The sequence below is a fragment of the Hypomesus nipponensis genome, chromosome 8 (genome assembly GCF_054491055.1).
Source record: "Hypomesus nipponensis isolate SF chromosome 8, ASM5449105v1, whole genome shotgun sequence".
Classification (NCBI taxonomy): Eukaryota; Metazoa; Chordata; class Actinopteri; order Osmeriformes; family Osmeridae; genus Hypomesus; species Hypomesus nipponensis.
The window spans coordinates 1,393,377-1,413,954 of NC_140368.1; the positions used below are offsets into that span (position 1 = coordinate 1,393,377).

The 20,578-nt window shown below is 49.9% G+C and overlaps 3 protein-coding genes across 4 annotated transcripts; all 3 read left to right on the plus strand.

Moving 5' to 3' along the window:
- Positions 1–31: 31 nt before the first annotated feature.
- Positions 32–12,921, plus strand: armc3 (armadillo repeat containing 3). The gene is made up of 19 exons (XM_084702440.1): positions 32–164; positions 466–514; positions 630–747; positions 1,257–1,382; positions 1,566–1,634; positions 1,827–2,002; positions 2,147–2,341; positions 2,552–2,735; positions 2,843–2,995; positions 3,514–3,622; positions 3,963–4,212; positions 4,318–4,454; positions 4,967–5,135; positions 5,212–5,312; positions 7,926–8,024; positions 8,102–8,293; positions 8,435–8,597; positions 10,856–10,974; positions 11,049–12,921. Exons 2-19 carry the CDS (start codon positions 467–469, stop codon positions 11,131–11,133), a joined length of 2,493 nt encoding a protein of 830 aa, XP_084558566.1. The 5' UTR covers positions 32–164; position 466; the 3' UTR covers positions 11,134–12,921.
- Positions 12,922–13,063: 142 nt separating this feature from the next.
- On the plus strand, positions 13,064–15,634 carry msrb2 (methionine sulfoxide reductase B2). Of its 2 annotated transcripts, none has more exons than XM_084702439.1 (5): positions 13,064–13,327; positions 13,655–13,752; positions 14,277–14,331; positions 14,893–15,011; positions 15,155–15,634. In XM_084702439.1, exons 1-5 carry the CDS (start codon positions 13,213–13,215, stop codon positions 15,281–15,283), a joined length of 516 nt encoding a protein of 171 aa, XP_084558565.1. In that variant the 5' UTR covers positions 13,064–13,212; the 3' UTR covers positions 15,284–15,634. The 2 variants fall into 2 exon arrangements, with proteins under 2 accessions (XP_084558565.1, XP_084558564.1); XM_084702438.1 differs by lacking the exon at positions 14,277–14,331 and adding an exon at positions 14,200–14,276 and having other exon boundaries at positions 13,068–13,327; positions 14,864–15,011.
- Positions 15,635–16,036: 402 nt separating this feature from the next.
- c8g (complement component 8, gamma polypeptide) lies at positions 16,037–20,095 on the plus strand. Its single transcript, XM_084702437.1, has 7 exons — positions 16,037–16,458; positions 17,133–17,278; positions 18,466–18,536; positions 18,931–19,038; positions 19,172–19,273; positions 19,390–19,425; positions 19,976–20,095. The coding sequence occupies exons 1-7, from the start codon at positions 16,279–16,281 to the stop codon at positions 19,993–19,995; spliced, it is 663 nt and encodes a 220-aa protein (XP_084558563.1). The 5' UTR covers positions 16,037–16,278; the 3' UTR covers positions 19,996–20,095.
- Positions 20,096–20,578: the final 483 nt, after the last annotated feature.

A 20,578-nucleotide genomic window follows, 5' to 3' on the forward strand; every position in this document is an offset into this window, starting at 1 on the left:
CAAGGAGGTCACGAGCACGATTTGAATGACACCCGAAACAATGTGGTTCACGTCGCTTAGCAACCAAAGTCATCCTTCCACATTTCCAAAACATTGCGATCTGTCTGGCTAACAAGCTAGCCGAAAACCTGGGCGCTTCTAACTGGTCTGTGAGTTAATAACAGGTAATTAACCCAACAGAAAGGGCGATTAGGAAAGTCACAATTACTGACCCAAAGCTTTCTTGTTTGTAAGTGTATGGTAGGGTGCAATCTTTCATCAAGTAGCTAGCTAGCTATCTCTGTGTAGCTATAGCTGCTTACAGCAGCTAGTTTATGGTACATTACTCATTAGCCAAGTTCAGTTAGTTCTCTACTCAGCTGGTTTGCCAACAACCTCAGCGAAACTACCACCAGCTTGCATTTAAGTGAAACAATTCATAAGTAAGTTTTTCTAATTTGATAACAGTTTTGTTTCTCGTTTCAGAATGGGAAAGAAAGTAAAGAAGGAGAATGAGGCACCCTCTAAGGACACTGTAAGAATCTAGTTGACTAGTAGCTAACCCCTTTCGTTAGAGTTCATTTGTGCTGAACACACACTCAGTCATTCAGTCATCTGTATGCACACCCACTCCGCTCCCCACCCCGCAGTTTGACCCCCTGCCCATCGAGAGCAGGAAACCAGCCACTGTGGTTCTGATGCTCAACTCCCCGGAGGAAGAGGTCTTGGCCAAAGCATGTGAAGCTATTCACAAATTTGCAAAGAAAGGTAGTATCCCTCTGTCTCTCTCTTCTCTCTCTGTCTCTCCTCTCTCTGTCTCTCTCCTCTCTCTCTCCTCTCTCTCTCTCTCTCTCTCTCTCTCTCTCTCTCTCTCTTCCCTCTCTCTCTCTTCTCTCTATTTCTCTCTCTCTGTCTCTCCTCTCTCTCTCTCCTCTCTCTCTCTCTCTCTCTCTCTCTCTTCCCTCTCTCTCTCTTCTCTCTATTTCTCTCTCCTCTCTCTGTCTCTCCTCTCTCTCTCTTCTCTCTCTGTCTCTCCTCTCTCTCTCTCCTCTCTCTCTCTCTATCTCTCTCTCTCTCTCTCTCTCTCTCTCTTCCCTCTCTCTCACTTCTCTCTTTTGCGATATAAGAGGAGCAGTGCTTATTATTCATCAATCGTTTATTGACTGAACATATTGTGTTTGAAGCCTATGAGATTGTATTTTACTAAAGTGAACTGAAAGGAAGGTGCCTTCTTCCCCTGTGTTCATCTCCTCCTCTCCACCGCCCTCTGGTGGCAGGAGATGAGAATTGCAGCTCTCTGCTGGGACTAGGGGCTGTGGAGCCACTCTGCCAGCTCATCTCCCACGAAGACAAGCTGGTGCGACGCAATGCATTCATGGCCCTGGGTGTCATGGCTGCCAATGGTGAGAGCCTTTGTGTTGACTGGCTGTCTGGCTGTCTTCTGATTGGCTGTCTGGCTGTCTTCTGATTGGCTGTCTGGCTGTCTTCTGATTGTCCTTTTGACTGTCTGACTGTCCCGCTGGAAAAACTGATTGGGAAGAAAAGAAGAACAATGTTTTGAACACCGTAATTTATTTTATTGCTAGGTGATGTGAAGAGACTTCTGAAGAAAATTGACATAATCCCTTCCGTCATCGCCAAACTGTCACCTGAAGGTATCTGTCCATCCTGAGGAAAACACACCCACTGTGATGTCACCAATACCACCTCAATCATGCACATCATCACACTCCATCATAGTCACTCAAGTCTTAAAAAGTAATCAAGGGTGCCCACAAAAAAATTACAAAAAAGCTAATCCCACCCTACTGATGTCCTTCCCCAGCTGAGTGTGTGTTCTTCCATAGAGGACATGGTGGTCCAGGAGTTTGCTACTCTGTGCCTGGTCTCCCTGTCAGTGGACTTCAGCTGTAAGGTCCAGATCTTCTCCAGCCAGGGCCTGGGGCCCCTCCTGCAGCTTCTGTCCAGCCCAGACCCCGACGTGAAGAAGAACTCAGCCGAGTGCATCTATAACCTGGTCCAGGTGACCCCTCCCTCACCCCTCACACACCTCTACCAGCCCCCTGTCACGGGCTGATCTCAGAGGCTACTGTGTCCCAATGCTGTTGTTTATGTGTCTGAGTGTGTGTATGTATATATATGTGTGTGTGTGTGTGTGAGAGTGAAGGACCTACCCAGCAGGGAGGCAGTGTGTGGGCTGCAGGGGATCCCTCCCCTGCTGGAGCTGCTGAGGTCAGAGTTTGTGGTGATCCAGCAGCTGGGCCTGGCCTCCCTGGAGCTACTGAGCCTGGACCCAGACACACGGGCCTGCCTGCGGGAGGAGCAGGGGCTGGCCGCGCTGCTGGAGCTGCTCGCCAACAAGGTGAGGGGGGGGGGGGGGGTGTTGGGGGGTAGTGTGTGTGTGTTTAGGGGGTGGAAAGATGTGTGTGTTGGGGGGTTATTGTGTGTGTGTGTGTTTCAATGCTTAATGCACTGATGTCAAAGGAGGAGATAGATTTGAACACGTACTTCCCCCACCCCTCCACCCCTCCACCCCTCCACACCTCCCCCTCCATACTCCCCCCCCCTCCAGGAGTGTGGGGACCTGCACGTGGCTGCTCTGCGGGTGCTGTCCTCATGCCTGCTGGAGCAGGACAGTGTGCGAGTGCTGGCTGAGTCTGGGGGGATGAGCACCCTGCTGCAGATCCTCCTCTCCTCCCCCCAGCCTGCTGTCCAAGCCCTCGCCCTCACCTCCCTCACCAGGGTCGCACACACTGGTAAGCCAGCGCACCTGTGTGTGTGTGTGTGTGTGTGTATTTAGCTGTGCATGAGGCCATTCATCCAGGCTTTGTGCTCAGGTGTGTGTGCGTGTGTGTGTGTATAGCTGAGAATCGCCAGCTGCTTCATGAGCAGGCTGTGGAGCAGGTCCTGGTGGAGCTGCTGTGTGTGGAGAACGACAGCGTGAGGATCGCTAGCTGTCAGGCTGTCGCCGCCATGAGCCTCAGCATGACCAGCAGAGACACCTTCAGACACCTGGGTGAGACACACACAGAGACACCTTCAGACACCTGGGTGAGACACACACACACACACACACACACTCAGAGACACCTTCAGACACCTGGGTGAGACACACACACACACACACACACACACACAGAGACACCTTCAGACACCTGGGTGAGACACACACACAGAGACACACACACACAGAGACACCTTCAGACACCTGGGTGAGACACACACACACACAGAGACACACAGAGACACCTTCAGACACCTGGGTGAGACACATACACAGAGACACACAGAGACACCTTCAGACACCTGGGTGAGACACACACAGAGACACCTTCAGACACCTGGGTGAGACACACACACACACAGAGACACCTTCAGACACCTGGGTGAGACACACACACACACACACACACCTTCAGACACCTGGGTGAGACACACACACAGATAGGGTTTAACACAAACACAACACCAGTTCCAGTGGCAGTGGGAGGCGGAGCCATGCTTCATGAATATGCACGTCTGGGTGTGTTTCAGACGGCATCCGCGCAGTGGTTAAGTTGCTAAGCAATGAGGGGTCAGAGGTGAGAGAGGCCGCAGCCCTGGCCCTGTCCAACCTCACACACAACCACCAGCTCAACGCCTAGTGAGTCCATCATCTCTCCCTCTCCCTACCTCCCTCTCTCTCCCTACCTCCCTCTCTCTCTCTCTCTCTCTCTCTCTCTCTCTCTCTCTCTCTCTCTCTCTCTCTCTCTCTCTCCCTCTCCCTACCTCTCTCTCTCTCTCTCTCTCTCCCTCTCCCTACCTCCCTCTACCTCTCTCTCTCTCCCTACCTCCCCCCCCCTCTCTCTCTCCCTACCTCTCTCTCTCTTTCTCTCTCTCCCTACCTCCCTCTCTCTGTGTTATTGTGTTGCTAAGCAGAGATTGTTCTATGAGTGTGTGTCTGTATGTCTGTGTGATTCTGTGCATCTGTGTGTGTGTCTCAGTGCGGCGTACGAGGCGGAGGGAGAGCAGGGATTGGTGCAGCTGCTGCAGGATGGTTCTCCTGGGGGCGTGGCCCACGCGGCCGCCGCCCTCTCCCACATGGCCCAGCAGGAAGTGGTGCGCAGCAGCATCCTGTCCCGCGGCGCCATGCGGTCTCTGGTGGAGCCCCTCAGCTGCCCAGACACACACACCCTGCTGCACACCACCCAGGCCCTGGCTGCCCTGGCCTGTGATGCTGACGGGAGGGCAGACGTAAGACACACACTCACAGACACACACTCACAGACACACACTCACAGACACACACACATATAGACACACACACACACACTGACCTTGTCTGTTTTTCTCACGTAGCTTAGGAACGCCGGCGGCCTCGCTCCATTGGTCAGGCTGCTACAGTCCAATCACAAAGCAGTGAGGCGCAATGCATGCTGGGCCCTCAGCGTGTGCGCCAATGACGAGGCCACGGCCGTGGAGCTGTGCAGCCTGGGGTGAGCCTGGGGATGACATCATCACCCAGACGATGTCACACAGACGATGTCACACAGATGTTGTCACACAGATGATGTCAGAGCAGACAGGGCTCTCCAGCCCTGCTCCTGGAGAGCTACATGCCTGTACGTTCTCGCTCCAACACTAATCCAGCACACTGGATTCTAATAATTAGCTGATTGATCAGGTTAAGTAAGCAGGGTTGGAGCAAAAACCAAGAGGTAAGTAGCTCCCCAGGAACAGGGCTAGAGAGTCCTGGTTTAGAGAGTACTGCAGAAGATCAAGGATCAGAAGTGCATTAGTTCTAAGAGGGTTTATATTCTACCTTAATCCAAAGTGAAGTGTCATGTTGTTCGTTCCATGAATAGAGACCGACTGTGGTCAGTAGATGGCGCCCAAGTTACAAAAAAAAAAATCTAACCTTTTTCGAAAATATTTTTGCAACCTTTAGAAACGTTTTTTTCTGTTCTTTTGAGTAAACTTGGTCCATGTATCTGTGTGTGTGTGTCAGGGCCCTGGAGTTGTTGCAGGACATTAACTGTTCAGTGAACCGGAGGAGTACTTTCAGCGAGAGAGCCTTCCAGAAGCTTCTGGACTTCAACCCTTCCCTCAAATACAGCCTGACTGGCCGGCTGGGCTGCACAGACCTCATCAGCGATGGCTTCTACGACCCCGGACAGGTACACACACACACAGTCACACACCACAAACCTTTAGACAGCCCTACACCCTGGTTAAGTCCTCTGCCCTCCCCAGGCTCGTCCAGGCCACACAGTGCTGTCTCTGGAGGAGCTGTCCAAGCAGCCTCCCACCCAGCGCAGGGCTGTCATCACCGTCAACACCAAGACCCTGCACACGTGAGTCAGGACAGACCCACAGCCCTCTGGACCCACAGCCCTCTAGACCCAAAGCCCTCTAGACCCACAGCCCTCTGGACCCACATCCCTCTAGACCCACAGCCCTCTGGACCCACAGCCCTCTGGACCCACAGCCCTCTAGACCCACAGCCCTCTAGACCCACAGCCCTCTAGACCCACATCCCTCTAGACCCACAGCCCTCTAGACCCACAGCCCTCTGGACCCTCTGGACCCACAGCCCTCTGGACCCACATCCCTCTAGACCCACAGCCCTCTGGACCCACAGCCCTCTGGACCCACAGCCCTCTAGACCCAAAGCCCTCTAGACCCACAGCCCTCTGGACCCACAGCCCTCTAGACCCAAAGCCCTCTAGACCCACAGCCCTCTAGACCCAAAGCCCTCTAGACCCACATCCCTCTAGACCCACATCCCTCTGGACCCACAGCCCTCTAGACCCACATCCCTCTAGACCCACATCCCTCTAGACCCACATCCCTCTAGACCCACAGCCCTCTAGACCCACTAGACCCACAGCCCTCTAGACCCACATCCCTCTAGACCCACAGCCCTCTAGACCCACTAGACCCACAGCCCTCTAGACCCACATCCCTCTAGACCCACAGCCCTCTAGACCCACTAGACCCACAGCCCTCTAGACCCACAGCCCTCTAGACCCACTAGACCCACAGCCCTCTAGACCCACAGCCCTCTAGACCCACAGCCCTCTAGACCCACTAGACCCACAGCCCTCTAGACCCACAGCCCTCTAGACCCACAGCCCTCTAGACCCACAGCCCACTAGACCCACTAGACCCACAGCCCTCTAGACCCACAGCCCTCTAGACCCACAGCCCTCTAGACCCACAGCCCTCTGGACCCACTAGACCCACAGCACTCTAGACCCACAGCCCACTAGACCCACAGCCCTCTAGACCCACAGCCCTCTGGACCCACAGCCCTCTAGACCCACAGCAATCCTCTCTCTCTTCCCTTCCTCTCTCCTCTTCTCCCTCCTCTTCTCTTGTCCTCTCTCTCTTCTGTGCAATGCTTTATAGAGCAATATTTCTGACATCTTATCCCCTCCTCTTTCCTCTTCTCTCTTTCTCCCCCCCCTCCTTTCTCCCTCCACTCTGTGTCTCCACTCTGTGTCTCCACTCTGTGTCTCCACTCTGTGTCTCCTCTCTCTGTGTCTCCACTCTGTGTCTCCTCTCTGTGTCTCCACTCTGTGTCTCCTCTCTCTGTGTCTCCTCTCTGTGTCTCCTCTCTCTGTGTCTCCACTCTGTGTCTCCTCTCTGTGTCTCCACTCTGTGTCTCCACTCTGTGTCTCCACTCTGTGTCTCCTCTCTGTGTCTCCTCTCTGTGTCTCCACTCTGTGTCTCCACTCTGTGTCTCCTCTCTGTGTCTCCTCTCTGTGTCTCCTCTCTGTGTCTCCTCTCTGTGTCTCCACTCTGTGTCTCCACTCCTTGTGTCTCCTCTCTGTATCTCCTCTCTGTGTCTCCTCTCTCTGTGTCTCCTCTCTCTGTGTCTCCTCTCTGTCTCCACTCTGTGTCTCCTCTCTCTGTGTCTCCTCTCTCTGTGTCTCCACTCTGTGTCTCCTCTCTGTGTCTCCTCTCTGTGTCTCCTCTCTGTGTCTCCACTCTGTGTCTCCACTCCTTGTGTCTCCTCTCTGTGTCTCCTCTCTGTGTCTCCTCTCTGTGTCTCCACTCTGTGTCTCCACTCCTTGTGTCTCCTCTCTGTGTCTCCTCTCTGTGTGTCTCCTGGCTGCTGACAGGCTCAATGAAAAAGATGTAGTGTGAAAGGGAAGCTAAATGCCAGTGGGCAGGCACCCACACACAGTACCACACACACACACAGTACCACACACACACACAGTACCACACACACACACACTGTGTCTCCATCTAGTATACTCTCTACACTACATCTAGCATTTTAATGAATTGACTTTGTTAAAGAGAGCAGACCCCCAGGGTACCTCTCTTCCACTCCAGTACCCTGAAACTAAACACACACTCACACACACAGTTACACACACACTCACCAACACACACACACACACACACAGGGCTCATACACACCACCCCAGGAGTAATGGAGCACCCTATTATGCTGTAGTTCTATAGGAAGGCAGATGGGTGCCTGGTGTGACCTGAGTTTCACCCTGTCTCCTGGAGGGGGGGGGGGGGACCTTCATTCATAGTCACAATGTGTCCCCTCACAGCCACAGCAGTCCTTTACCTCTGGCTTCCCTGTATGCAAGATTTGCTCTGCTCCTTGAGTCGTCTGTGTGTGTTTGTGGTGCAGAGTGGGGTGGATGCTGGTTGGTGTGTGTTGTAGAGGGGCCCGGGTAGAGGGGGATGCTCCTGGTGCATGTTAAGCAGGCCAGAGCTAGCAGGCTGCCAGTAGACCATGTTAGACATGGAGTATATCTGCTCTGCATGTATTTACACTTCCCTATATTGGACTGTTTTTGATTCATTATTGTATGCTCCCTGCTTCCTTTTTTCTGTTTCCTGCTTCCCTACTTCCTGCTTCCTGTTTCCTGTTCCCTACTTCCTGTCTCCTGTTCCCTGCTTCCTGTTCCCGGTTTCCTGCTTCCTGTTTGCGGCAGGGTCCCAGTGGAGCAGTCAGAGGAGAGGCTGCAGGACATTCCTACTGACGCACGCACCGCCTCGGCACCTAGCAGCAAGGCCAGCTGCAGGACGCCAAGGTGTGTGTATCTGTGTGTGTATATCTGTGTGTGTGTGCATGTACAAGCTGTTTGAGATGTTGTCCCTCGCTCCACAGTAAAGGGAAGGGTAAAGGGCGCAGGGAGGACGAGACCCTAACCCAACAGGAAGTCTCCACCCAACAGGAAGTCTCGCTTCCAGAGAAACCATGGATACTGCCCTTCGACTACGCCCTCCAGCGCCTGGTGTCTGAGGCTGCAGCCTTGCTTCCCCTGGCTGAGGAGGCGGAGCAGTACAGCTCTCTGGCCAGGTGACTCATCACAGGACTGGGGAATTATTTATGAATCTTCATTTCAGGGCTCCCTCAAAAAACTTTGCAGTGGTTTCCTGGCTTGCCATTGGCTGTTTCTGCAGCCACTCAGGCCCTAAAACTCCTGTGATTGGCTGTCAGGCTGGTGAGCGAGGCGATGGGCGGGGCTGTGGAGACAGACAGGCAGCATGACTTCCTGTGGGAACTTCACATCAGTGAGCTGAAGTTTGAGCTGCAGTCCAACATCATCCCTATAGGCCGCATACGCCTAGGGACCTTCTACCACCGAGCCCTGCTGTACAAGGTAGCACACTTACTATACACACTATACTACCACTGAGCTCTGCTCTACAAGGTAGCACACTTACTATACACACTATACTACCACTGAGCTCTGCTGTACAAGGTAGCACACTTACTATACACACTATACTACCACTGAGCTCTGCTCTACAAGGTAGCACACTTACTATACACACTATACTACCACTGAGCTCTGCTGTACAAGGTAGCACACTTACTATACACACTATACTACCACTGAGCTCTGCTCTACAAGGTAGCACACTTACTATACACACTATACTACCACTGAGCCCTGCTGTACAAGGTAGCACACTTACTATACACACTATACTACCACTGAGCCCTGCTGTACAAGGTAGCACACTTACTATACACACTATACTACCACCGAGCCCTGCTCTACAAGGTAGCACACTTACTATACACACTATACTACCACTGAGCTCTGCTGTACAAGGTAGCACACTTACTATACACACTATACTACCACTGAGCCCTGCTGTACAAGGTAGCACACTTACTATACACACTATACTACCACTGAGCCCTGCTGTACAAGGTAGCACACTTACTATACACACTATACTACCACTGAGCTCTGCTCTACAAGGTAGCACACTTACTATACACACTATACTACCACTGAGCTCTGCTCTACAAGGTAGCACACTTACTATACACACTATACTACCACTGAGCTCTGCTGTACAAGGTAGCACACTTACTATACACACTATACTACCACCGAGCTCTGCTGTACAAGGTAGCACACTTACTATACACACTATACTACCACTGAGCTCTGCTCTACAAGGTAGCACACTTACTATACACACTATACTACCACTGAGCTCTGCTCTACAAGGTAGCACACTTACTATACACACTATACTACCACTGAGCCCTGCTCTACAAGGTAGCACACTTACTATACACACTATACTACCACTGAGCCCTGCTCTACAAGGTAGCACACTTACTATACACACTATACTACCACTGAGCTCTGCTCTACAAGGTAGCACACTTACTATACACACTATACTACCACTGAGCCCTGCTCTACAAGGTAGCACACTTACTATACACACTATACTACCACTGAGCTCTGCTGTACAAGGTAGCACACTTACTATACACACTATACTACCACTGAGCTCTGCTCTACAAGGTAGCACACTTACTATACACACTATACTACCACTGAGCTCTGCTCTACAAGGTAGCACACTTACTATACACACTATACTACCACTGAGCTCTGCTCTACAAGGTAGCACACTTACTATACACACTATACTACCACTGAGCCCTGCTGTACAAGGTAGCACACTTACTATACACACTATACTACCACTGAGCCCTGCTCTACAAGGTAGCACACTTACTATACACACTATACTACCACTGAGCCCTGCTCTACAAGGTAGCACACTTACTATACACACTATACTACCACTGAGCCCTGCTCTACAAGGTAGCACACTTACTATACACACTATACTACCACTGAGCCCTGCTCTACAAGGTAGCACACTTACTATACACACTATACTACCACTGAGCCCTGCTGTACAAGGTAGCACACTTACTATACACACTATACTACCACTGAGCCCTGCTCTACAAGGTAGCACACTTACTATACACACTATACTACCACCGAGCCCTGCTCTACAAGGTAGCACACTTACTATACACACTATACTACCACTGAGCCCTGCTCTACAAGGTAGCACACTTACTATACACACTATACTACCACTGAGCCCTGCTGTACAAGGTAGCACACTTACTATACACACTATACTACCACTGAGCCCTGCTCTACAAGGTAGCACACTTACTATACACACTATACTACCACTGAGCTCTGCTCTACAAGGTAGCACACTTACTATACACACTATACTACCACTGAGCCCTGCTGTACAAGGTAGCACACTTACTATACACACTATACTACCACTGAGCCCTGCTCTACAAGGTAGCACACTTACTATACACACTATACTACCACTGAGCTCTGCTCTACAAGGTAGCACACTTACTATACACACTATACTACCACTGAGCTCTGCTCTACAAGGTAGCACACTTACTATACACACTATACTACCACTGAGCTCTGCTGTACAAGGTAGCCCAGTCCAGTGGATCACCTCACATCTCCCACTCCCTCTGTTTCTCCCTTGCACTTCTAACCCCCCCTTGCCCCCTCCTCCCTTTATCTCCTTCCTCCCCTCCTTCCCCCAGGCCCTGGCTGACCGTATCGGGCTGAGCTGTAGCCTAGAGCGGGGGGAATATAACCGGGCGTGGAACCAGGTGCTGCTCTCCAGCGGACCCCCCCAGTCCTCGGGCCCCCTCCCCCCCAGGCCCCAGGCCCCCTGCCCCCCCAGGCCCCAGGCCCCCTGCCCCCCCAAGCCCCAGGCCCCCTGCCCCAGCGCAGGACCTACCTGGTTGACCTCCTGTATCAGCCGGGCAGGCTCCTGAGGATCAACACCCCCGCAGCCATTCACTACCAGACCATCTAGACCCTCCACATTCACTACCAGACCATCTAGACCCTCTACATTCACTACCAGACCATCTAGACCCTCCACATTCACTACCAGACCATCTAGACCCTCTACATTCACGACCAGACCATCTAGACCCTCCACATTCACTACCAGCCCATCTAGACCCTCCACATTCACTACCAGACTATCTAGACACTCTACATTCACTACCAGACTATCTAGACCAGTGGTTCTCAATCCTGGTCCTCGGGACCCCCTGCCCTGCATGTTTTAGATATTTCCCTGCTCCAACACACCTGATTTAAACAAATGGGCCTAATAACGAGCCATTAATTTGAATCAGGTGTGTTTTCAGGAGGGAAACGTCTAAAACATGCAGGGCAGGGGGTCCCGAGGACCAGGCTTGAGAACCACTGATCTAGACACTCTACATTCACTACCAGACCATCTAGACCCTCCACATTCACTACCAGACCATCTAGACCCTCCACATTCACTACCAGACCATCTAGACCCTCCACATTCACTACCAGACCATCTAGATCCTCCACATTCACTACCAGACCATCTAGACCAGGGGTAGGCAACCCTGGTCCTAGAGAGCCGCTTTCCTGCATGTTTTAGATGTTTCCCTGCACCAGCACACCTGATAATGAATGGGTCGTTACCCGGCTTACACAGAGCTTGATAACGACCCATTCATTTGAATCAGGTGTGATGGAACAGGGAAACATCTAAAACATGCAGGACAGCGGCTTTTGAGGACCAGGGTTGCCTACCCCTGATCTAGACCATCCACCTCCTTCCACATTCACTACATCTTGACCCTCCACCCTCCCTAAACTGGCCAGTAGCATTTTGAATAACCAGTACTTTAGAAACATCACAGTGCCTTAATGCCATTGAACTATTTTCATCTGACATCTGAACAACCGTACTTATATTAAAGTTTTGTTAAAGAGTTATGTTTAGTTGTTGTGTATTTGGGTTTTGGGTAGGATTGCGGGGCCAAGTTCTGCTTGTTAAGATGGAGCATGTTCCTCATTGAGAGAACAATAGTTTCTAATTGGATGAGCCAGGCAGAACCTTGACTGATGCAGAGACAAGTGAGTTTTGCTATTGTTCATTCTACATGTAGTATCATATTGTCAATTCAGTTTGATAGAGAGGGTGTGTTCAGTTTACCCTTCTTATTCATGTTTATCTATAATAGGTAGTTCTTTCCTTGAATATGTATTTTGCCTGTGTTTAACTGCAGAACACATATCTTAACGGCCGAATATCCAACTTGAAACTGTAAAATCGGTACTGTTGCCTACCACGATCATTCACTGAAACGATCGCTCCTTGTTTAGATAGGCAATAGGCTACTCGAAGGATGTTGTAACTTTACAGGTAGTCTACAAGGTCGGACTTGCGCCCCCTGTGTCCTGACATGCCATCTGCGAGATGGGACAAGGTTTTATTGATCTAATCTTCGGTTCGCTGGGTTTACTTCAGATACATTCGGAAATGCTTCATCTGCCACACGCCGGTGCATGCAGTCTACATGAACTGGTCACGTGTCCATGTTTCTGGTGAAAAAGATTATTCTGGACTGTCTCTCACCATCATGCCATGGGTGGTATAGCCTACTATGTTACACTACTTGAACACGTTTCAAAACCGATACAATGTTTGAGTTTAGACAAAAAGGCAAACGTTTAATTATAGGCATAACATTTTGTCACGATTCTGCAATAGGCCTACGCCAATTGAATTCCTATATGAGAAGTAATATATTGCAAGGCCCATAGCCTACATCCTATAGTCCATGATGTTTTGCCTTTTGAAGCCATTGCCAAAACCAAGCAGGTGCAAAGGACTTTGTATGAGCTCTTATCTGCACTCTCAACTTTGACCCATATCATTTTACTATCTGGTTTTTGACCAGGTTTCAGAGGACATAAGTGACAACTCATAACGCATAACCGGACGGTAACTCGCTGCAGGGTCGAAAGTCTCCCGTCAGCGGAGGGGGGAGCCGCACAGTCCGCGTCTGACATCACAGGGCTGCACTTGACTCCGAAAGCGCGTGCATCGACAGAGAACATGTCCGGTCTCGTAGTTCGACTCTCCAGAGTGATTTCTCAAAGTGCGGTCGCCAAGTCTGCATTGTTGCCCAAGAGAATCCCAGCCTTCCGCCGTCCTGTCTTCACAAGTGCAGGTAAATCCCCCGTGTAGCCCGAGTTCTAGCTGTCAAGTTGCTGCCGAGAAGGAGCTGCCTAGGGCTACTCGTATATGTGAAACTTTGCATGTCAATGTGTTTTTTTTATACAAAAAAGTTCAGTTTTAACACAAGGATGATTTCGAAATAGAAAACGATCCATCTGTGACGTAATATGTTGTAGCTATTGCCCAGCAGGATCAGTCAGTTAAACAGAACCGACATTTGAGGGTTGCCAAAATCACATTTCCCTCAGATCTAAGAGACGGCAGCAAAATATGACTAAAATGCACAAAACACTGCAGTTGAAAAATGTGTGCATGACAGGCTTGCAGTCTCTGACTCGCTATGATGAGACAACGGACTGGCAGAAGAAGCTCTCTCCAGAGCAGTACGTAGTCACGAGGGAGAAGGGCACGGAAGTGGTAAGTTGTGTGTGTGTGCGTGTGTGTGTGTGTGTGCCTGTGTGTTTTACAAACAGCTACAACAAACTGACATAGCCTACATTAAATCTTAATCTAAACGTCAGTGTGCAGGTTAGGATGGACTACTTTGCATATTGTTACACAGGTGTCTATACAGCAGACCAGCATGTCTGGTACTGATAGGGACACTGCCTATAAATAAAACTACTTTCCACTAGGGGAAATCATGAGCTTCTGGAGATAATTTCGTAAACGGTTTCAGAGGGTCTAATGAGGGTTGAAATGACTCACCCCAGGATTGCACGGTGTGATAGTGCACGTTATCTGGTCCCAGGCCTCTGTAGCGAAATACACTTTCTAATTTATTCAGCCGTAAAGTTATTGTCTCTCTAGTTGTTTGTGACAACATTGTGCTGGACTAAATGTCACACGTCTGTGTGTTTTCAGCCCTTCAGTGGAATCTATCTGCACCATAATGACGTGGGAATGTATCACTGTGTGTGCTGTGACTCTCCCCTCTTCAGGTAACATTCCGACCTTTCAGCTTCACATTTAAACTGACTCCAAGACAGCAAGAGGGTAAATGTTCTCATCTCTCTCCTTCCGCTCTACTCTCTCTCTCTCCCTCTCCATCCCCTCTCTCGACATTTCTCTAAATCTCTGTCATTTCCCCTCTCTCACTCCATCCTCTTTCTCTATCTTCCCCCTCCCCTCCTTTCTCTCCCTCCTCCCCCTCCCCTCCTCTCTCTTCCTCCTCCGCCCTCCCCTCCTCCTCTCTCTTCCTCCTCCCCCTCCCCTCCTCTCTCTCCTTCCTCCCCCCTCCCCTCCTCTCTCCCTCCCCTCCCCTCCTCTCTCTTCCTCCTCCTCCCTCCCTTCCTCTCTCTCTCTATCCCCCCTCCCCTCCTCCTCTCTCTTCCTCCTCCCCCCTCCCCTCCTCTCTCTCCTTCCTCCCCCCTCCCCCTCCTCTCTCTCCCCCCTCCCCTCCTCTCCCCTCCCCTCCTCTCTCTTCCTCCTCCTCCCTCCCTTCCTCTCTCTCTATCCCCCCTCCCCTCCTCCTCTCTCTCCCTCCTCCCCCCTCCCCTCCTCTCTCTCTCCCCCTTCCACTCTCCAGTTCGGAGGCTAAGTATGACTCTGGTACAGGGTGGCCAGCGTTCACAGAGGCCCACGGAGCGTGGGGTAGAGACGAGAGCCACGCCTCCATCATCCGTCGCCCCGACAACAGTCTGGGCAGCGCAGGGACAGAGGTTCTGTGTAAACATGTGAGTTTCATTCTGGGTAAAGAAGCCCGCAGGAGGAAGTAGTAACAACAGCACTCTGTTCCTGGTTCAGCCATTAAATACGTCTGAAACAAAAGGATCCATATGTAGTTATCTCTGTGTGTGTGTGTGTGCGGGTGCTGCAGTGTGATGCCCACCTTGGTCATGTGTTTGAGGACGGCCCGGATCCCACAGGCCAGCGGTTCTGCATCAACAGCGCGGCCCTCACCTTCAAACCTCGAGAACAGAGCCCCTCCAACGATGCAGACCAGTAGAGGCCCCATGTTGTTGAGACACGCCCCCCACACCATCGAGACACGCCCCCCAGGAGGAACACCTCACTTAGACCCCCAGAATTAAACTCAACCCCCTGGTCTAACCCCAACCCTGGGCCCTCCCTTAACCCTCCAGCTTAGCCAGTGCTTTCTGTAACACTGTATATGACGTTGAGAGGAAGAGGGCTTGGATGATTTTGTGTAGCCCTTAATCTACAGTGTTTCTGTGTTTCAGTGTAACTGTCTTAACCCACATTGTTTCTGTAAGATAGACAGAGGTTCATCTGAATGTAATGTATTATTTTAGCAGACGCTTTTATTCAAAGCGACGATATGAAACCTTTTGATTTGCAGTCAGATGTTCTCCCACTGAGCAGCCTTGAATCTGGAAGTTCTAGAGTTCTTGTGTAACCAGGATCTGGGTCGAGGACCTCTGTGTCATCCAGCCCCCATCTGACTCAGCCTGCTGCTGACCAGCAGAGCAGGAGCTCTCAGCTGCTGGGAGACACAGCTCACACTTCCCTTCTCTCTGAACACTTCAAAATAAAGGCAATTTTGTCTATAAATAAAACTTATCAAAAAATATTTTTAGTATTTATTGTTAGTTACTGTGTTTAATTGGGGGTCAAAGGGTAAAAACAAATCACTGTGTGTGTCAACAATACCGCCCCTGTCTCTTGAAGATCAATACTAACTGGAAGGTCCATCCCACTGCAGGGACATCCAGGTAAATGAGCAACTGATAGGTCACAACCCTGTGAGTGTGGGTGGGTGTTTGGGTGTGTGTGTGTTCGACCACAGACAGAGTGTATCAGAGCATGCCTCAGACAGGCAGGTAGGCAAGCCGTGTTTCAGAGCGTGCCTCAGACAGGCAGGTAGGCAAGCCGTGTTTCAGAGCGTGCCTCAGACAGACAGAGAGAGAACACACAGACAGCAACAGGAGAGGTTGGAGGCAGCAAAGTTGAGCACTGCAGGAGACATCTGTTAGAGCGAGCATGGTTGGGGCACGGACGGGGCTAGTGGTGGGCCTGCTGGTGTGTCTCTGTCTCACGGAGACCCTGGCACAGGGCACCGGGGGGGCAAAGAGCAGGCCCAAAAAGGAAAGACCCAAAAAGAAAAAAGACACCACCACCACCTCTGACACTGCAGCGGCCCAGAACGTAGACATAAACCAGGTATGTGCGTGTTTGTGTGTGTGGTCTTTGTACCTTGTCACCACTCGTGAGGGTGTCAGGTGGCTGAGCGGGTAGAGCATTGGGCTAGTAATCTAAAGGTTGCCAGTTCGATTCCCGGCTGTGCCAAATGACGTTGTGTCCTTGGGCAAGGCACTTTGCACTACTTGCCTTGGGGAGAATGTCCCTGTACTTGTGCTAAATGACTAAATGTAATATGCTTGGATGCAAAATCTAGAATATACATTTTGGAAATGTTTTTTTTACATTTTTATACATGTTCTGTGTTTTATTTAATAATGTAATATGTGAGGATAGAATACCAGACAGACAGGTTCAGACAGACAGCTACAAATAGCTGCAGACAAGTTCAGACAGATAGCTACAGATAGCTACAGACAGATAGCTACAGATAGCTACAGACAGACAGCTACAGATAGCTACAGACAGACAGTTACAGACAGCTACAGACAGACAGGTACAGACAGAGAGCTACAGATGGCTACAGACAAACAGCTACAGACAGGTTCAGACAGATAGCTACAGATAGCTACAGACAAACAGCTAGACAGCTACAGACAGGTTCAAACAGACAGGTACAGATAGCTACAGACAGACAGGTACAGACATGCTGGTCAAACACCTGGTCAGGTTCTCCAGCGCGTGCTGTGTTGCAGATGGCGGGGAAGTGGTACCTGTCTAGCGTGGCGTCCAAGTGTTCCTACCTGATGACACACGGCTCCAGCGTGGAAGGTGTGGTGTTGACCCTGACCCCGCCCTCCTCACCTAAACAGCCCCTGTCTGTTAGCACCATGACGCGTCAGTGAGTACACACACACACACGCACGTGCACACAGTCAAATATGGACACGCATGCATGCACACATACATGCGCACACACACTTGCAGTATTTGTGACTATATTTTGAATAATGTAATTATTGTTATGTAATCACACTTTTGATCCAAAGCGACAGGGGGGATTTGAACCTACAACTTCTTCATCTGCAACTTCATGCTCCACTGTGCCATACGCAATGACACAATCTAGTTCTAAAACTTACCAGCAGGGGGCACTATATATTTCATTTCATTTTAGTCTGTGTGTTTGTCTCTCTCTCTCTTTCTTTCTGTCTCTCTGTCTTTCTCAAATATTTTCTCTTGTTTGATGCAACAATCTGTTGACTCTGTCTCTTATGTCTCCGTTTCTCCTCTCTTGCTCTCGCCTGCCTCTGGCTCTTTCTCTCCATAACAGGAAGAGACTTGTTCTTGTTGTTCAGTGGAAATTGCTTTAGTGCTCACGTCTCATAAGTAATGAGACTTGACTTTATGACTCGACATATTCCTATAAGTCTGAGCGTGCGTGAGGGTTTAAGCTCAGTCATTCTTTGGCTGAGAGACAAACATCTTTGGATCTGTTGAGTCCTGAGGGTTCCTTGGGTCATCCATGCAGCAGCGCAGGGAAGCTGTTGGCTTGGGTTCCACTTGACTTGCAGATTCCCTGCTGAGGCAGGGACCTGCTGAGGCAGGGGTCCATTTCCCAGCTGAGGCAGGGGCTCAGTTCCCTGCTGAGGCAGGGGTTCAGTTCCCTGCTGAGGCAGGGGTTCAGTTCCCTGCTGAGGCAGGGACCAGCTGAGGCAGGGGTTCAGTTCCCTGCTGAGGCAGGGACCAGCTGAGGCAGGGGTTCAGTTCCCTGCTGAGGCAGGGACCAGCTGAGGCAGGGGTTCAGTTCCCTGCTGAGGCAGGGACCAGCTGAGGCAGGGGTTCAGTTCCCTGCTGAGGCAGGGACCAGCTGAGGCAGGGGTTCAGTTCCCAGCTGAGGCAGGGGTGCAGAGCTGGAGCGTGATGAGAGCGTGTCTGAACCAGGCACAGCTGCTCCTCACTGAAGGAATGTGTGAGCTCACAAGACGAGACTTAACAAGTCACACTGACCTCCTCCCTCCATCTCTCTTTTATCTCCCTCCCTCCTCTTCATCCTTCTCCTCCTCCTCTTCATCCTTCTTATCTAAGTAATCATCAGTGCTGGGAGGTGTTGCAAGCCTACACTCTCACCCCCAGTCCGGGGCACTTTGTACTTAATGGTGAGTACACACCCACACCCCTTACAGACTCTGTTCTTTGAAAACAACCCATAAAAGTCCCTGCGTGTATCATGTCTGTATGCCAGCCAAACATCAAGCATCTCAACAGCTGCACCGTGATTGGCTGCTTGTTTAAACGAAACTCTTTACTTCATGTCCAGTCTCGCCACCTTCATGTTTTCATTTACCAGCGGCAGCCTGGACACTTCAGCACGGAGCGACAGAGAAACACATACATAGATAAACACATAAACACGTACCTAGATCAACTCACAGATAGGTCAACACATAAGTGACCAGCATGTGTGAGAACAGCCATGTTTACCTGGGTGTCCGTTAGGCTCCTCCCCCTCAGTAGGCTCCTCCCCCTCAGCGCTCTGCTCTCGTCCCACAGGAGGAAGGCCTGTGCTGGACACGGCTGTGACGGTTTTGGACACGGACCACAGCTCCTACGCCGTCTTCCACCTCAAGAAGATGGAGCAGGTCACCCTCAAATTCTACAGTGAGTCTGAGGGAAGCTGCTGCACACGAGCACTGCAAGTCTGCAGACCGTTCTGACACTGCAGGACTCTTGTCTTGCGTCATTTGTGGAAATCTGATGTTGTTGTTGTTATTGTTGATGTGCCTCTTCACAGGCAGGACTAAGAAAGTATCAGAAGCTCTTTTGGATAAGTTTCAGGATGTGGCCAAGAAGTATGGCTTCGATTACGACTTAATGACTCCCTATCCCAGCTACAGTGGGTCTCCTCTGCACAACAGTGCTGTCATCTGCCCACACCACAGACAGTTAAACAGTTTTATTCTGTACACCCAGAGGATTTATAGGGTGAATTAATGTGTCTTTCTTTAACAGGTCACTGTGAGTCAGTAGAAAAGGTGCACGTGATTAGTAAGTATACATTTTATGTTAAGTTTATATAAAGTCCCAAATTATTATTATTTAACATAATTAAAATATTTAACATGTTGTTTCATGGGCATTTTCGTTTTGCTGATAAAACACGTAATCTACGCATCTAATCTTTGAGATTAGATAAATAGAAGAGTTGAAGAACTAGCTCGTTTACGAAATCAGAATGGTTACAAAAGCACTAGACTAATTCACCGTTAGAAGCATCTGTTGGCTCATTTGCTCCGCCTTCTCTGATAGCAGAGATGCGCTGATTGGTGTAGGTTTGGGTACCAGCAGGACCAATCAAACCCTCTTTCACTTCCGAACTCACGTTTGTGTCCAGCATGGTTAAATTATGTAAGGGTTCGTTACATAGACTTACATTTTGTTAACGGGTTACTTAACTTTGATATTTATTTATTTAGTTGAAACTTTTAGTTGCCAATATCTAGCCTACCTTATTTCGTAACATTTCACAAAAACATTTTGGTGTCATGTTTAATAACTTTATACACGTTATATTCTTGTTGTTTCAACTGTTTTACAGACTGCGTACCGCTCTGTTGAGGAAACGTTGTGTTCAATGTGCTTCCCAACCAAGAGTACTGGTCAAGCCGGCAGACTGCGGGCGGCACTATATGCCAATAAAAAACAACTATTACTTAAATTGTGTTATTTATTTATTTTAATGTTAGAGGTGCATTTTAACAGCATAATGTGCGCTGTGAACCCCAGAGAAATAGAAAGTTTAGCAAAAAGTTTTTTTTATTTTGCCTATTTGCAATGATGAACTGTCAAGGGAAGGATTAGGGGGTGGGGGCGCGAGGTGAGCGATGCATATCAGAAAAGCTTAAAGACCCACAGATTATGGTTCGAGGTGTAAAACTAAAATATCTTGTCATGTGTGGGTCAACCCAAGTGAGAGTTGGCACTGGAATCAACATATTGTTTAACAAGACGAGCATAGTATTGTTGAATTTGTACACCTCTCAAACAAATAGATGTATGTAAAATGTAAATGTATAGATTGAGGTTTGTCCCATCTATTGTTTGTGTTCGTTGTCACCAGATGTGCGAGAAGGGTTAACTGCGAACTTGTTGAAAGGGATGGACTCTTAACACATCCCAGATGTTATTTTGGGGGAGTTTT

Excerpts from the sequence above, each read along its gene's own strand:
- armc3 (XM_084702440.1), top strand. The coding sequence starts at position 467 with ATGGGAAAGAAAGTAAAGAAGGAGAATGAGGCACCCTCTAAGGACACT. Across the intron at positions 4,213-4,317 it reads ATGCTGACGGGAGGGCAGAC|CTTAGGAACGCCGGCGGCCT; the intron begins GTAAGACACACA and ends TTTCTCACGTAG. Across the intron at positions 4,455-4,966 it reads GTGGAGCTGTGCAGCCTGGG|GGCCCTGGAGTTGTTGCAGG; the intron begins GTGAGCCTGGGG and ends TGTGTGTGTCAG.
- msrb2 (XM_084702438.1), top strand. The coding sequence starts at position 13,213 with ATGTCCGGTCTCGTAGTTCGACTCTCCAGAGTGATTTCTCAAAGTGCG. Across the intron at positions 13,753-14,199 it reads GGGAGAAGGGCACGGAAGTG|CCCTTCAGTGGAATCTATCT; the intron begins GTAAGTTGTGTG and ends GTGTGTTTTCAG. Across the intron at positions 14,277-14,863 it reads TGTGACTCTCCCCTCTTCAG|TTCGGAGGCTAAGTATGACT; the intron begins GTAACATTCCGA and ends TCCACTCTCCAG.
- c8g (XM_084702437.1), top strand. The coding sequence starts at position 16,279 with ATGGTTGGGGCACGGACGGGGCTAGTGGTGGGCCTGCTGGTGTGTCTC. Across the intron at positions 16,459-17,132 it reads AGAACGTAGACATAAACCAG|ATGGCGGGGAAGTGGTACCT; the intron begins GTATGTGCGTGT and ends GCTGTGTTGCAG. Across the intron at positions 19,274-19,389 it reads GACTCCCTATCCCAGCTACA|GTCACTGTGAGTCAGTAGAA; the intron begins GTGGGTCTCCTC and ends TTTCTTTAACAG.